This window comes from Garra rufa, chromosome 13, assembly GCF_049309525.1.
Source record: "Garra rufa chromosome 13, GarRuf1.0, whole genome shotgun sequence".
In the NCBI taxonomy this organism is placed as follows: Eukaryota; Metazoa; Chordata; class Actinopteri; order Cypriniformes; family Cyprinidae; genus Garra; species Garra rufa.
In genome coordinates, this window is record NC_133373.1 from 19,089,811 (window position 1) to 19,107,117 (window position 17,307).

General features: G+C 43.5%; 1 protein-coding gene across 1 annotated transcript in view; it reads right to left on the minus strand.

The window, feature by feature from the left end:
* The window catches only part of rev3l (REV3 like, DNA directed polymerase zeta catalytic subunit), a 175,498-nt gene that overhangs the window by 26,402 nt on the left and 131,789 nt on the right, over window positions 1–17,307 (minus strand). Inside the window, exons 15-22 of the mRNA XM_073852739.1 lie at window positions 13,667–13,749; window positions 13,450–13,575; window positions 9,066–9,258; window positions 7,204–7,315; window positions 4,477–4,592; window positions 2,832–2,950; window positions 2,624–2,742; window positions 1,920–2,061 (exon numbers count right to left, since the gene is read on the minus strand). Of these exons, the coding sequence (XP_073708840.1) occupies window positions 1,920–2,061; window positions 2,624–2,742; window positions 2,832–2,950; window positions 4,477–4,592; window positions 7,204–7,315; window positions 9,066–9,258; window positions 13,450–13,575; window positions 13,667–13,749 (1,010 nt within the window). The remainder of the gene's footprint in view (window positions 1–1,919; window positions 2,062–2,623; window positions 2,743–2,831; window positions 2,951–4,476; window positions 4,593–7,203; window positions 7,316–9,065; window positions 9,259–13,449; window positions 13,576–13,666; window positions 13,750–17,307) is intronic.

Genomic DNA, 17,307 nt, shown 5'->3' on the forward strand with positions numbered 1-17,307 from the left:
CGCATCAAGTTTTGTCCCGCGCCGCACTCTGTTTCTGTACAGGTCTCTACTTTGAGGTCAAATAAAGATGTATAAAATGTTTTACTAATAATTTTATATAAAAATGTTTTTAAATCATATGCTTACAATGCCAATATAGGGCAATTAAAAAAAAAATTAAACAAGTGTAATTGACAGCTGTTCTGACGATCCGGCGTTTCAATCTACAAATCACCAACGTTTACCATGGTTTTACTGTAGTAACACAGACAGTAACCATGGCATGGCAGAAAAGTAAAATATTCATATAGAATTTTATTATACTTATAATGTGCTAAATATATTAAAGGAGTAATGGAATATAATAACAATATATATATTTTTTGTAAGTCATTACAGTTGTTTGTTGTACATTTGTAATTATACTGAATGTCTTCAGGATGCTGTTTTTCATTACAAATTCTTTACCGTGGTAGTGGTAATCTACAAATGTATGCAAATGTATGAAAGATGAAGCTGTTGTTATTTTTACAGATACTCACAGAAACAGAAGCTGTCAACTCTGCTACTGTCAAATGTGCATTTCTAAAATCTAAAACTTGTGATATATATGCATACATACATACATACAAGAGTAATTTTATTAAGAAGAGATACTGCTTATTTTCATTGAAACATTGAAATAATTTATTTTGTTTCCAAAAGTGCAAGTTATTTATTTTCACTAATTTAAGAAAAATGTGACTGTTCGTTTTAAGCAATGTGTACTTTAATTTCAGTTGTTCAACACTGATGTTCAATAAATAATCGTAGATAGTTGATAGTGTGTGTTTCCTTCAATTATTTTAAAATCAAGTAATGCACCCTTCATTCAAAAATCTCTCACTTGTATATGTGAGCATATTTACTGTACAAAATTGTCAGTGAACTATGAGGGCAAAAAAATAAAATAAAATAAATATAATTAAATATAATTTTATTAATAAATAAAATAATCGTTCATTAATCGTAATCGAGTTAAAATGTTCAATTAATCGAGATTTTGATTTTAGGCCAAATCGCCCAGCCCTACTATATTATATACTTTCTATGAAAATACATCTTTTATATTTAATTAGATGGGGTGTACTCATTTATGCTGTGCAGTGTACACTATATATATATGTGATCTTCAGGGTGTCAGGTGCTGTTCAGTAATAACGAAACTGCCTAGAATAGCCTCGGCCAGTTCTTCTGGAATTTGCAGCTGACTCTGATGTCTCTGTAGCAGTTAAACATGATATAATTTGTTTTAGGTATAATTTACGGGCAATCTTTTGTCTGATTAATCTATTATTTGCTCCCGAGTAAATTGTTTTGACTAAGGGCAAAGTTTCATAACACATAACTTTATTGCTGTATCAGAGCCTTTGTACTTTTCACTGAATTTTCAAGAAAAAAAATCTGCTGCTTTCAACTCCAGCATATGCCAGACACTAATGGAACTTCTAATAGGACAGGGTTCTATGGTCAGATGTAACTTAAAAAGGAGCTTTTGGCACACATAATATTAATTTAAAGTGATACCCAGGGATATATAAAAAAAAATACCTCATGCCCACAGTTTAACATACTGCTAGAGCTTTGTTGTGGGCCTGTGTTTCTGCCAGAGGGAATTGACATTCAAAAAGTGCAAAAAAAATGTGTCAATAATGGTGGCCAACGTGTATTAGATAAAACCTTTCATAATGAGAATTTCTCTATTTAATTTCAATCGTTTTACTTGAAAGGTCAGATTTTTGTGGATTGTTTGAATTAAAGATCAAAAGTATATAGAATGCAAATTTATTCTCACTGCCTTCTTTGCTCATATTTACCAAGGGGGCTAATAATTCTGACCACCATTGTATATAGTGATTGAACAGACATCTGTGTATGACAGGTTTCAGATGAATGCTTACCTGTGACCCCCTGGTTAGCACATGGTAGAACTGGATTCCAAACACACGTGCCAGCTCACTTGTCCTTCCAATAATATCCTGCTGGTGGAGCAACTGGATTGTGCCACACACACGGCTCATATAATGATCCACCACTTTCCACCTGACATATAAGAACACCCCAAAAGATATCGGAACACAAAGACAAAATGTAATAAATAGTACTTTGTTTTGACCAGTAAATATCATGTGCACAGTACGAAAAGGATCTCTTATAAATGTAATGATCAACATCTATTTGTTTCCAACATGTTACTGAGTAAATTTGAGAAGAAAATTACTTAAGATACTATAGTTGTTTTTTTAGAGAATGCATCTAGACATATTATTATTTTAAATGTTGTTTTGGTTACTATTTTAGGCATGTTTATAAAGTATATGTTTGTAAATTATATTTATACAATTTTGCAAGTAAACAGAAATACTAAAAGACAAAAGTTAATTAAGTTAATTATTTGCAGTGCATTGTTAAATTCCACACATTTCACATGCTTTTAACTGGTACCATACAGTATTTATGGTACAGTATGCAGTTATCAGTATGCTAGTATTCAATTCTGAATTTAGCTTTAGTTAAAAGATGAATGAAGCATCAAAGACATTCATAGGAAACCCTGCAATAAGACCAGTAAAAGGCATTTGACTGAAGTGAAATTAATTCCCACCTGTGCAGGTTTGTGCTGTGGTCAAACCAGTCAGAGAGAGTGCGATGGCTGTAAAGAGGAAAGCGCTGATGCAGGAGGTGGAAAGCCACATTCTCAAAAGTGTAGTTATTCAATGCAGCCTGAAAACATACATGAAGCACTTGATAAAACAGAGAACAGATAAATAGTGTTATCTCTGGCATTCTAAGGGTATGAATTTCTAGAGAACCTCAGTCTTCATAATTCTCCACATGTTGAGGACAATGCGTCCAACAATATGGATTTCCGTCATAGTGTCTGCACCATATTCGTCTTTCTCTGCCATGAACCGGTTTTCTTTTGCATCTCCTGTTGAAGTAATGACATCAAATGCAACATTTGAGAAATGGGATAAAAAATAAAAACAAGCACAAATTTATTCTCCAGGCCACTACCGTTCAAACGTTTTTAATAGATTTTTTAAGTCTCTTATGCTTATCAAGTCTGCATTTATTTGATTAATAATAGAGGGTAAATAAATAAATAAATAAATAATAATACTGTGAAATATTATTGCAATTTAAAACAATGGTTTTCTCTTTTAATATACTCTATATATGTGATGCAAAGCTAAATTTCCATCAGCCACTACTCCAGCCTTCAGTGTCACATGATCATTGAGAAATTATTCTATATGCTGCTATATTATCAATGTTGTAAATAGTTTTAACTTAATATTATTTTGGAACCAGCAATATTTTTGTCAGAATTCTTTAATGAATAAAAAGTTAAAAACAACAGCATGAACAGTCATTATTTTCACAGCAAATAAACAACAAAGAATATATCTACAAGTAGCACAGTTCCAAGCAATGATGAGTTGGATGGCACCAAGTCTGTACAAGAAACTCAATATTATTTACAATATAATTTCTTAGAATTTATTGCTTCAAACAAACGGTCCTGGAGCTCAAGCTCTGATGCAACATGACATATGCATGGTAGCAAAATCACATGTGACAATGAATTGGAACACTTGTTTACAGAGAGGGAGTATACATATGCAAATAAAACACCTTTGCCAGCAGTTTATAACTAACAAGTAAATCCATATTAAAGAACCTGGCATTACATTGTCTGACGAAGAAATTCTACACACACATATTTTTTTACTCTCAAAATAAGGGCACCTGCTGACTTCTAATTCAACTGACTGCATATTTTGATTCAGCAAAGACCATGGACTCAGCTAAAAATCATGTTATGTTATATACTGAAGAAAGAGTTTTACCAGGCCCGAATTGGCTAATCGGGAACACCGGGAGAATTGACAATTTCTTGGCGTGCATATGATACATATTTTGGTGCGTTTATAATATGCAATGTCTTGCCGTACATATTTCTGCGTATAAACAGTACACCAAATAGAAACAAAAACTCGTGGTATTGCTATCATGAGATCGGGTAGCATATGGTTGCCTGCACTCACAGCAGCCCCACTCTTTATTTATGGGCCGGTCTAAGACATGAAACTCCAGGGCTGAAAAAAGGGGCACTCTGGCCCTGATTTTTACTCACAAGTTGAATGGGCTATATTAGTTTATTTCTATACACACACACACACACACACACACACACACACACACACACACACACACACACACACACACACACACACACACACACACACAAACAGTATCTTTAAATAGAAACAATTTAATTAGATTAGATTAATAGGTTTTTTAAATGGGCATAATTATTATTGAAACCACTGTGTGTTGCTTAGAAAGGCACAACAGCTCTGTTGTGGCCTTGTTTGGAACTATTTCTGATGGTGAAATTAAGCAAAAACAACGAATAAACAGGTACACTATTGTTAAATGAGCTAATTTTACCTGGGACACGAGAGAGTTGCTGGCACAGGTCCACACCAAGCGTTGATGCACGTTGCAGTAGGTACCCCCAAGAGTGCATCTGGACCTCATATCCAACCAGAATGTCTGGGTCATACCTGGTGGTGGGGGTTCATGAGTTTATTTGCTCATTATTTGCTTTATTTGGGTGTATAGCTTTATCATCATCATCATCAAAATTCTGTAAAAACCTAATATTTTTTTAAACCAGTATGCTGTTTTTTTCTGTTGAACACAAAATGATCATACTGATACCTGAAGAGCTATTTAATTTAAGTGCAACTCCTGCATAGGATATCCGAGTGAATCAGACCATTTAAGATTATATCATAATAGTAAACGCCCCAAAAGAGCCAAATTCCACAAAGAGGCCCAGAATAAGTTATAGATCTGTCCATGATACCCTGGCACTACAAGTCTGTAGCAAGTCCACCAACTAGCAGCTTTGAACAGCTTGTAACATTAACACAAAAGAACACTTTGATAATTCCAATTTAGGAAGGAGATTGCCAATTGTGGGTCAAGAAACCCAAGATTAATGATCGAAGAGACAACATCATGACAATCATGAGTCATCAATCATCAATCAATTCTTTGTAAAATGTATCATTGTTATAGAAATACTGTCTAATTTATATTAAATTCAGACCATGTGATTAAAAAGATAACATGTTGATGTATTGGGGAAGAAACATGGCAACACCAAGCTAAGATAATGTCTAAATGGTCAAGACTCCATTTGGTATGTGTCCAACAGCAGAGTTTGAAAACTTACGACACCAACAAACTGGGCTTTTGCCACCACTTTTTGTGCCTTTTTGCCTTCAAGTGCTTTTCAGCGTGCTCTAGCTTGCATGCCAGCTGTTCCTCTAAAACCATGAGGAGAAATGCCATCTAGTCTTGTTAAACTTTTCTTTCTTTCTTTTGTTTTCTTTTCTTTTCAGTTGAGAGTTCTATGTTCTAAACTAAGTTTCGCTGCAAAGCTGTGTATCAGACACCTGTACCCGCCTCAAAAATTCTATCAGCATACTGTACACTACTCCACACCATCCTTCAGCCAACGTCACTTCGAACGATTATTATTCCTCCTGGCAATCAACAACCTTGGAAAACCCCTTTCTGCAACAATGACAACTAAGGGAATATCCTTAAACAGGCAATGCAAGTACTTCCAGATTCTAGCTGAACTGGTGCATTTGATATAAAGTTTAATAGCCTCAATAATTCTTCAATGAATCGCTGGCCGACTCAGTGATCAGCCGTAATACAATGATAATGTCCAAATTCCCTTTCAAATAATAATTAATATCGTTTGAGCTAAACTGACCTGTTTCCCTTAAACCTGGATGGCAGTGGAAGAAAATATATATTCAACAATATTTTATGTGATAAAATGTGATTATAAAAATAGTATGTGCACAACCCAAGTGTGCCGCACGACTCCCGAAAAGTGAAGCCAAAAGTTTTTGATCGCCCCCCCCGGTGGCCAGCTGCAGTATAGGTCATAAACCCCGCCCTCTCCATGTAATCTAATGGGATGTGAGCCAAACTAAATCAAATTACACTTCAAATAATTTTTTTCCAAAGATGGTTTCCATCGTGTGAGGTAGTTCTTATAATGCTGATTCGTGTTCAAGTGTTTGTTTTTCTAATAAGTTCACTTTCAGGTAGTTATTTAATGCTAAAAAACGGGGTGTGGTGTCTTGATTGTGATCTGGCGATCGGGTCTGCGGGAGTGCCTCACGACACTACTGCGCAGACTCCGGCTCCAAACGAATCTCTACTGCACAGACTCTGGCTCCAAATGACGTAATTTCCCCCAAGATGGCAGCAGCCATATTGAGATGCTTTGGCTTCACTTTTCTATATGGAATGAAGCGGAGATGTGTTGTCCATCTTTTTTTACAGTCTATGGTACAACCCAAGAGATCAAAGTGCACAAAAATGGCAATATCTCCTAAAAGAAAGAACCAGAACTGCCTGAAATGAGTCGTCAGTAATTTCAGTCTTATTTTCTGCACAAACCCACGTAGGTTTGGAACACATTTGCAAAACTGTCTTCATTAGCTGTTCACAAACAACATGTACTCTGACCCACCCTCAGACACTGTAGTTGTAGCTGAGGACGAAGAGTCTAGTGCGTGTTGTTGTAATGTCAGGAAGACGGTGCTTGCCAAGCAGCAAAAGCAAAACAAATTTGTATGTACTGCCAAAGGATGAGGATGTGAATAGTTAGTGGTTAAAATTAATTTTTACTGTGACACCACAACGGTATAACTCTAACCTTTTATTGTATTCCAATCATTTACTGATGACTGCTATTCAAATTCTGTAGAGTTCAAAATGCGAAACACATTTGGGATTAGCAAAATGATTATTCATCAAAGGTAGGCCTGTACCCACTTTATTTGGACCAATTTGTGCCTCTGGATCACATCCTGTAATTATGAATATGTATGTATTTTCTACAGAATGTCATTTTCTACCAAATGCATAATTTTTTGTTGTATTCAGCATACATCCAGTGCACAACAGCAGATCTCACTCAAAAGCATATGTGGCATGATTTGTCAGGTGCTTTGACACATTGGCGAATTTTTTTTTTTTTTACTTTTAAATCTATTGTAGAATTAAACATTCAACATTCAATCAATTAGCAAAATTATTGTTAGTTGCAGTAAATATACAAATTATATACTGTTAACCTACTTTCTAAGAATGTTTGTGACCTCTTCAAAAAGCTCCTTCTCATCACTGACATATGTCACCAGCAGTCCCGTCACACCAGATTTAAAAAGAAAGGGTGCTGTGCTCCTGGAGGCTAGAGTAAGAATACAAAAGGTAATAATGGTGCAACAAAGACAGACTAAACACTACACAAAATATGTAATCATGCACACTATGACTAATACTAATGTTAAGACTAATAAATAATCAGTTAAATTATGAACTATTGAAAAATAATACACGCCAATGCGAAGCAAAATGTGAGGCAAAACTTTATCAGTCAAGTAATGCAGCAAAAGTGACAATGGCATTTTTTTTTAAGTTCCCTCTCTTCTTCTATATCTGACAAAAACTGCAGATGTATTTTATCTGCTAAATGAATAAATGTAAAAGTAAACATGTAACTAATTGGGTAAATAACTTGAACTACTTCTGTTAAAATTAAACAACTCCTTAGAATTTCTTTTAACCAAGCAGAATGCTGTTCAATGAATCTAATTATAACACTGTGTGCTAATCAATGCCCTGTGTTATGACCTGTCTAGAGAAAAGGTGAAACATAAAAGGACTTAGACAACGACTTTCAAAACAATAATGAGTCTATTAGAAGTTTAGGTTTGGGAGCTGACCAGGCCAAAATAACAAAACAAATTTTTTATTCTAATCCTCTATCTTACCTTTTGAGGATTATGTAATTTTGCGCCCCAGTGCTGGGTTAATTGTAATCAGACTAGTTACTTCTGTTAATTGCATGATTACATGTTATACACAAAGCATAAACTTATTTTTTTCATCTATTAAATTTACCTTTCTAAAATAGCCTACCACTTCAATACATTCAAAGATTTCCACAAGAAATTTGATATTGATATTTTATCGCAAAGCAAACCAGGATTACAGTGTGGAAATATGCTAAATAAAAGTCAAGCAACTGACAAAATGTACTGTGATTACAGATAAAATAATAATTTTTGACGTGTGCTGGCAAAATTAATTTTCATTATATTTTAAAATGTAGTTTAATGCACGTATCTATTATAATGTTACACATCAGATGCTTTTCCCCCAACAGTTCCCTAAATATTCACTTTAAGATATAACAGATTATGTTTGTGTAAATACTTAAAACTGTAATTGTGTGTATATATCGGGATCACACGCTGCTGGAAACGCCTTTATGCGGGCATTTTGGATGTCAGTCAGCGTGACAAGCGAGAGAAAAAAAAAGTACTTCTCTCAGAAAACATACAAATAAAGATATTTTTAGATGTTTAGTTACTTTTTGGAGCATTAGGATGACTAGACGAGGGCTTAATGAATGCGTTTTTGTAAAAAATTAGACTAAAATCTAAATTTTTCAGATTTTTCGTCTGTAGCTTAAAATTAGCCCATGCGCATTCCGACTCACTTTGCCAGCACGGGTCACATTTTTTTCCATCACCACACAAATAAACACAGATTTTCAAAAATAGCAGAATTACTGCACTCACCGCAATAATCTGTATACAGCCTCAAAATACTACAATGACTTATATTTCAAAAGGTCAATGAAAATTCCTCATACCACTGAAACTGACAAGTCAACCTTACTAATTGGCTAAATGGTTGTTGGACAACTGTTGTGAGTGACCTCTTAAATTAAAGGGATATTTCACCCAAAATTGAAAATTCTGTCATTTACTCACCCTCAAGTTGAGTAGATGGCTAATTTTTCTTTTTTTTGTCTAAACTATCCCTTTAACATCAACCAGCTAGATCAACATGAAGTTGATTTGTAGTTTGGTGCTTTTCTAAGTTATAATTGGAATACATCAGTAAATAAACAAATCCAACACAAATCTTACCTTGAGCTGAAGAACAACAATGTTTATCAATGACAATGACACCTGTCATCTGGGTAGTGTCAGAATTTGGGAGAGGGACATCAGAACTGAGGCAGTAGAACAAAGCACAAATTGGGTCAAATTCAGGGTCAGGCTCAAGGTCACGACGAGTCCTTGCATGAAGCTCCATGCTTATCAGTGTGAGGTGCTGTACCTATAGCAGGGCAAGGGTGAGATGATGAAAATAGTTCATGTCATCTCACATGGTTAGAAACTCAAGTTCCCCTTCAGTCGAATCACTTCAACGTTACATTGGGATCTCGCTTGAGAGACCGATCATCTCTGAGCCTTATTAAAAAGGGCAATTGAAAATTGGCGAGTGGACCACTCAGTCAGACTTTTTGCTTCAGAGCCGATGGATCGAGCCTCGGTCCTCTTGACTGCTACTACCAAGAAGAAGAGTTCTTCAGAGTTCATGCTCCCTCCTGCTGGTGCACTGCCAAAACTAAAAGAGTGTTTCACAGAAAGAGCATTGTTTGGCAGCCGCCAGCGCGATCCCGCGGGCGGCCGTTTTCACGGCCATATAAAGCCTTTGCATTTCCAGCGAGCAGCCCCGGCGAGTGCACGGTTGCCCCCGCGGCACCTCCCTGGGCAACCGGGATCACAAAAGAGCAATTTCTAGCAGCCGTTTTAGACGTTCTTTTCAGAATGTCTTTACGGCCGTGCGTTTCTGGGTGTGGTAGTTTCCTCTCCTCAGCAGACGGACATGAACGCTGCCTCACGTGTTTAGGCTTTGAGTTCATGAATGGTTCATGCCCACACTGTGAAAGCAAGACCATGGCCACGCTGAAGTCCCGCCGCTCGTTCGCGAGCCGGCTCCCCCCGCTCCCCTCCCGCGGTCAGCCGTTGAGCCGCCAATGCGCTTCGGCCACCGCGGTGAGGCCCGGGGGGGACATTCAAATTATGGTAGAGAACATTCCGCTGGCTCAAAAAGCCCAGCGGACTTCTCTATCTCAGCGTGGTCCCATTGAGTTTCCGCAGCAGTACGCTTCCCCGCCTGGCGGGTCGAGCGTCTCCTTCGGTGCTCTTGCAGAGGATGAGATGTCTGTCACAGCATCAGAGGGAGAGTCAGACGGTGACACATCTCTTCCCGCGGCACAGCGCCCACCCGTGATGTCGAACTGTCGGCTATGCTTCTCCGGGCAGCCGGGGGGATTCGGTCTGAAGGTTCCCCAAGAGCCTCCGGCCGATCCTTCCAGGTTGGACGATTGGTTCCTGGGGAGGGCACCGGCGGCAGCGCCGCATTCTCCCCCGGTCCCGTTCTTCCCGGAGGTGCACGAGGAGCTGACAAAATCGTGGTGCGCTCCAGCTCCTCTCCCCTCGCCACTCTCGATGGCGGGGCACCTGGCTGGGCCCTCTGCGTCTCCCTTCCGGGGCGTGTGGATTTTCTTCCGCCCTCACGGGCTGGGCTTTCCGCACCACTGGACACGCTGCCACTGCCCTGCATGCCATGGCAACACTACAAGTGTACCAGGCGCAGGCACTTAAAGACCTGCACGAGAGTGGTCCTGACCAGGGGGTATTTGAAGAACTCCGCGCCGCCACTGACTTCGCCCTCCGGGCCACCAAGTTCGTGGTGCGTTCCCTTGGTCAGGTGATGTCCACCTGTGTGGTCCAGGAACGCCACCTATGGCTGACTCTGGCCCAGATGGGGGAGGCCGACAAAGTTCGCTTTCTCGACTCTCCTATCTCCCAGAGCGGCCTATTCGGCGACACCGTGGAGGATTTTGCTCAGCAGTTCTCCACGGTTCAGAGGCAGAAGGAGGCAATTCAACACATTCTGCCCCGCCGCGAAGCTACCATTGCGCCGCCTGGGCCCCCGCCTCCGCCTGCCCGTCGCCGAGGGCGTCCCCCCGCGGCTCCGAAACCAGCTCCGTCCCCTGCTGAGCCGCACAATTCAGGACTCGCAGCCCAACGTCGAGCTGCCCGTGGGAGAGGGACGGCGCTCGCCTCTCAGGGTCCTGCGAGGGAAGACTCTCGCAGGCGAGCTTCGAAGCGTCCCTGATGCGAGCACCCCGGAGGTGGAGAAAGCTGCTCTGTAGGCACTCCCGCTGGAGGGCCAGGAGTTAGCCGTTCATTTGAAATCACAGAAAGAGCTGACTTTCTCACCTCCGGGGCCCCGGCCCCGAGTTTCCTTCCTGAGCAGCGCTTCCACTCCTCGGAACCAGACTCGGGACCGGATGTCGCCAGCGCGGGGACCGGATGTCGCCAGCGCGGGAACCAGGGAAGAAGGTAAGCGCTGCTTCATGCAGCCTGATTTTTCTCCAGGACGTTCATCCTTCTGGGATCAGTCCCCTTCCCCTTCCCCCCCCAGGCTGCCCCACCGCGGTCACGTCGGTCAACGTTCCCTTGATACCGCTAGCGAGCCAGCTGGAGGCTTGGCTTCAGCTTCCCAGCCCCTCGCGGTGGTTGATACGGACGGTACGTCTCGGCTATGCGATTCAAGTTGCCAGGCGTCCGTCCCAGGTACAGAGGCGTCCTTTCCACTTCTGTCCATTCGGACACGCATGCCGCTGTCCTGCGTGCGGAGATTGCAGTAGTGCTTTCCTTCCTGTAAGAGAAGTTGGAGCGCAGGCTGTCCCTTCGACTCTCAAATTATACGTTGCCGCTATCGCAGCGTACCACGATGCAGTGGATGGAACATCCCTGGGTAAGCACAAACTCATCGTGAGGTTCCTGCAGGGCGCCAGGAGGATCAACCCTCCCAGACCGCGCCTCGTACCCTCTTGGGACCTCTCCGTCGCCCTCCGCGGCCTACGGGAGGCCCCCTTTGAGCCACTTGCGTCAGTCGAGCTGAAATTCCTGTCCCTTAAGACAGCGCTCCTGACTGCCCTGGCCTCCATCAAGAGGGTAGGGGACCTACAAGCCTTCTCTGTCAGCGAAACGTGCCTTGAGTTTGGGCCCGGAGATTCTCACGTCATCCTGAGACCCTGGCCCGGTTGCGTGCCCGAGGTTCCCACCACGCCCTTCCGCAATCAGGTGGTGAACCTGCAAGCTCTGCCCCCGGAGGAGGCAGACCCGGCTTCTGCGCTGTTGTGCCCTGTTCGCGCCCTACGGTTATATGTAGACCATACTCGCCACTTCAGACGCACCGAGCAGCTCTTTGTCTGCTTCGGAGGTCAGCAGAAAGGGAATGTTGTCTCCAAACAGAGGTTGGCCCATTGGGTGGTTGATGCCATCTCCCTGTCTTATCTGTATCAGGGAGAGCCATGCCCCTTAGGTGTTCATGCCCACTCCACTAGGAGTGTTGCTTCATCCTATGCGTTGGCTCATGGCGCCTCACTAGCAGACATCTGCAGAGCTGCGGGCTGGGCGACACCAAATACCTTCGCTAGGTTCTACAACCTTCGCGTAGAGGCCGTTTCCTCCCGTGTCTTAAGGTAAGACCTCAGGCGAGCGGGAGAACGGCTAGTGTCGGCTTGCTGCGCCATTCCCACGTGGATCCGTGCGCCATTTCCCAGTATGTTCCCTCCGGCGAACCCTGGGTCCTCCATGCCCCGCAGTCAGGCCTAGGTGCGGAGTAGTTCCTGACTGTGATCCTGCCTGGGTCTCCTTCGCGCCGCAGGTTGTGGCTATACTTTTCAATATTCCAGCGGAGGAGACCGCTGTTTCCCTCGTGTATACCTAACAAGCTTATGGATAAATATTGAATTATTTTTCATTCCACATGTAAAAATTCCATGTGCTCCGCCCCCCCAACCCATGCTTCAGTACTACTGGCATCCCTGTAGACCCCCCTTATTGGGCCTCAGGGCGTTGGGAAGGTTACGTTACAATGACCGTGTGCAGACACGTCTGGGTAGACCTGCCGGCACGTGGTGTTGTGCGTAACGCGGCATCAGGGTCGTGGCCTTTTCCATGGGTCTAAGTTACCAATGTAACGTCGAAGTGATTCGACTGAAGGGGAACGTCTAGGTTACGAAGGTAACCCTCGTTCCCTGAAGGAGGGAACGGAGACGTTACATTCCCCTGCCACGCCCCTGGCGTCGCGCTGACGCTGGGCTCTCCCGGCTCTTCAGCAAAAGCCTGACTGAGTGGTGCGCGCCACCATCTTATATACCCGTATGTATGGGGGCGTGGCCGGCGCACACGTCCACTCGCCAATTTTCAATTGGCCTTTTTAATAAGGCTCAGAGATGATCGGTCTCTCAAGCGAGATCCCAATGTAACGTCTCCGTTCCCTCCTTCAGGGAACGAGGGTTACCTTCGTAACCTAGACGTTTATTTTCATCGGATTTGAAGACATGTCTATTACAACAGAATTTAAAGTGTTTACGTAAGTTTGATCAATCACTAATTTAAATGAAAGCTGTTTTTTAGTAAAACAGTCAAAACCAGATCCTACCTCATGCAATGCTTTGGCATCCTTCAAGTTCTGCATACTGACTTTAAAGCCAAATGAATTACAGATTGATGGTCCCTCAATCTGGGAGTTTTCTCTTTTAGGTACATTCATAGTGGTAAGCTGATTCTGTACAGGATAAAATGAATGTGCTATCAAAACCCTATAAAATACTAAACAAGGATTAAAAGATTGAAACTTAAATTAACTTTGACCTGACCTTCATTTGTGTGGTAAGCAAAACTCTCCGTAAAGCATCTTTGTTACCCTTTTGATGTAGCCCTTGTGATCTGGATTCTATGTCTGTACAAAAACAGATCCAAGAGTTAAATAAGCATGACTGAATCACAGTTATCCTCATCTCATCTCCAAATGAACATGTAACAAATAATTTACAACAAAAACACTGCATTTTTATTTTTGTCAAATAAGATGCTACACAACATAACTACATAAACTATAAACTTTTTTTTTTTTGTATATTCCATAAAAAATAATAATATTACTATTACTTTCATAATTATATTTTAGTATACAACAATAATATTTCGGTCATAATTTCGGTCCAAATTTTGGTGGTTTGCTGTAAAGATCTTTGAGTTTCACTGTGCATTTCATGGCAATTTTTCTCAAATGTAACAGTAAAAAGCAACTTTCAGAAAAGCTCTGAAAATGAAATTGATGTATTCATGTAATTGTTTGTGTAGCAGACAAAACTATGCCACTCATTCACACAGAGAAACACTAAACATGCAGACATATTAGTGACATGCACTGACTGCGTATTGTCGTGCTTATTTCTGCTGTTCTCCTTCGAAAGGTATCTCTCGTTGCGTTGTCATTTTTGACGACTGCTAATGGGGTAACTCCTGTTTACTCCGATACTGAAGCCTGATTTGTTAACGTTTGTGAAGTTGCACAAACCAATAGCGCTTTCACCCGCCAGAAAGCTGACTGCTATATAAGTCGGCGAAAAGCACCATATCATCAGAATCTTCTCCTTCATCGACGAGACCATCTCTTCGCTGACTCTGCCGCAAGAAGCCGAGGAAGAAGCTAAGAAGCTTACCTGCTGCCCGCTCAGCGCTCTGCCGTCCCGCCGTGGAACTCGATACCTGCAGTGGAGTCCGCCTCCCCTGCGGCTATCCGGCCAGGACCGAAAGAGCAAATTTGAGCAATTTTTTGAGCAAAGAGCCTTTGCATGAAACGGATGGTCACAGCGAGTGCGTCGCCTGTCTGGGGATTTCCCATGCGGAGGCTGCGCTCGTTGAGGCTTCATGTTCTCATTGCGAGGACATGAACCTGTCCTGTCTTCGCTTGCGGATCGCCGTTTTACGAAAAGGCGATCCCCCTCGCCATGTTCTCCCGCCTCTCTCTCCACGGAGGAAGCTGTATTCAGCGCGAGTTAACCCTTCCACTGCCGCAGCTCTCACCATTGTTGACGGTGTGGAGGAAAAAGGGTATTGCAAGCTCCCCCCCTCTGGAAGAAGCGGTAGCGGCGCATTTCCTCCCGCCAGCGAGCAGAGGACTGAAGGCTGCAGTGCTGCCGTCCAAGCCCTGCAGGATGACGTCAGCGCTGGCAAACAGAGCGTATGCAGTGGCTGACCAGGCTGGCTCCGCCCTGCATACTATGTCCGTACTCCAAGTGTTTCAAGCCAAACTTCTCCGTGACATGGACGAGTCTGGCCGTGAACTGAGTGCTTTTAGCGAGCTGCGCACCGCAACGGACCTCGCCTTGCGTGCAACCAAGGCAACAGCCCAAGCGGTCGGGAAGGCTATGGCCAACCTAGTGGTGCTGGAGCGCCACCTGTGGCTGAACTTGACGGAGATCAGGGACGCTGAAAAGATGGCTTTCCTGGATTCGCCAATCTCACAGAAAGGTCTGTTCGGCCCCGCTGTGGACGGTTTCACATAGCGTTTCACGGAGGCACAGAAGACGTCGCAAGCGCTGCGCTGCAAATTCTGAGTGGCGGAGGTTTTCTGACCAGGCACGTCCAGCTAAGGCAGCGTGCGCCTCAAACTACCGCTGTGATAGCGGACCCACTTACTATAAAGAGCAATTTTCCTCTCCCCACACTTACACTCACACACATCAGCACATCCCCGTCTGGCGATGTGCTGATATTATCAAAAATACTCAAGAATGCCAACGCTCCCTCTATAGGTGGCAAGTTAGCATCAATAAAATTAGAACCCCTCTCCGCTCGGCTGTCGGCTTGGAAAGCCATCCCCAGCACGTCAGATTGGGTTTTAAAGACATTGGAACGAGGCTACTCGCTTCAGTTCGATCGCAGGCCACCTGTATTCAAAGGTGTCGTTCAGACTTTGGTTACGGACAACGAGTCACATGTTCTTCGAGCCGAAGTACAAACGATGCTTGCGAAGGGCGCCATAGAAACGGTCCCCATAGCAAACAGAGAGTCAGGTTTTTACAGCCGGTATTTCCTCGTACCAAAGAAAGACGGCGGGCTCAGACCAATTCTCAATCTCAGACATCTGAATCAAGCTCTCATGCGACGGCCGTTCAGAATGTTAACTTTGAAACAGATCCTCGCGCAAATTCGCACCGAGGACTGGTTTCTGTCTGTGGATCTGAAAGACGCGTACTTTCACATCCAAATAGCGCCCCGTCACAGACCGTTCTTGAGGTTTGCTTTCGAGGGAGTGGCTTACCAGTACACAGTTCTTCCTTTCGGACTGTCTCTGGCCCCTCGCACGTTTACAAAATGTATGGACGTGGCTCTCTCCCCTCTGAGACAGATGGGAATTCGCGTTTTAAACTACCTCGACGACTGGCTGCTGCTAGCGGACTCAGAACATGAACTGATCGCTCACAGGTCGTTACTGCTAGACCACCTGAAGCGCTTAGGGTTGAGCTGTTTGACTCCCAGACAACGAATTTCCTTTCTGGGTACAGTCATAGACTCGATTCAAATGCGAGCTTGGATTACATCAGAATGCTCCCTAACTATTCAGCGAGTGCTGATGTCTTTCAAGTTGGGAACATTTTGGCCCATTAAAAGCATTTCAGAGGGCGCTCGGCCTCATGGCCGCCATGTATCCTGTGATTCCTTTGCCTTTTGCTGATGCGACCCCTGCAGTATTGGCTAAAAGCGCACGTCCCGTCTCACGCCTGGCGCCTGGGCCGTGCTTACATCAAGGTAAGCCACCGCTGTCTCAAAGCTGTGGCTCCTTGGACATCTCCTTGCCTGTATATATCAGGCGTCCAGTTAGGGATGGTATCCAGGAGGAAGGTGGTCACAACAGACGCGTCCAGCTGGGGCTGGGGCGCCCTGTGCAAGGGCAGTCCAGCATTCGGCTCCTGGTCAATCCACAAGCAACGCTTACACATCAACTGTCTCGAAATGATGGCAGTGTGTCTAGCCTTGGAAACCTTCCTCCCAGCCCTAAAAGGACATCATGTCCTGGTGCGGTCGGACAATATGTCGGTGGTAGCCTACATCAACCGCCAGGGCGGCCTCAGGTCCTGTCCCCTTCACAGGTTGACGCAACGTCTCCTGTTATGGGCACAGAAAAAACTCCTCTCATTACGAGCGGTTCACGTGCCGGGCAGATTGAACCAAGGGGCGGATATGTTGTCGAGGAACAACATGGCGCCGGGGAAATGGAGATTACACCCCTATCGGTTCAGGGAATATGGTCAGTTTTCGGCAGGGCAGAGGTCGACCTCTTCGCCTCCGAAGACAACTATAACTGCCCAATCTATTTTTCAAAAGCACGGGATGCTCTGGCCCACGATTGGCCCAACACCCATCTGTATGCTTTTTGCCCGATCGCCCTGCTACCCCAGGTTATCAGGTGAGTCAGGGAGACGAGATGCTCTCTCCTCCTCGTGGCCCC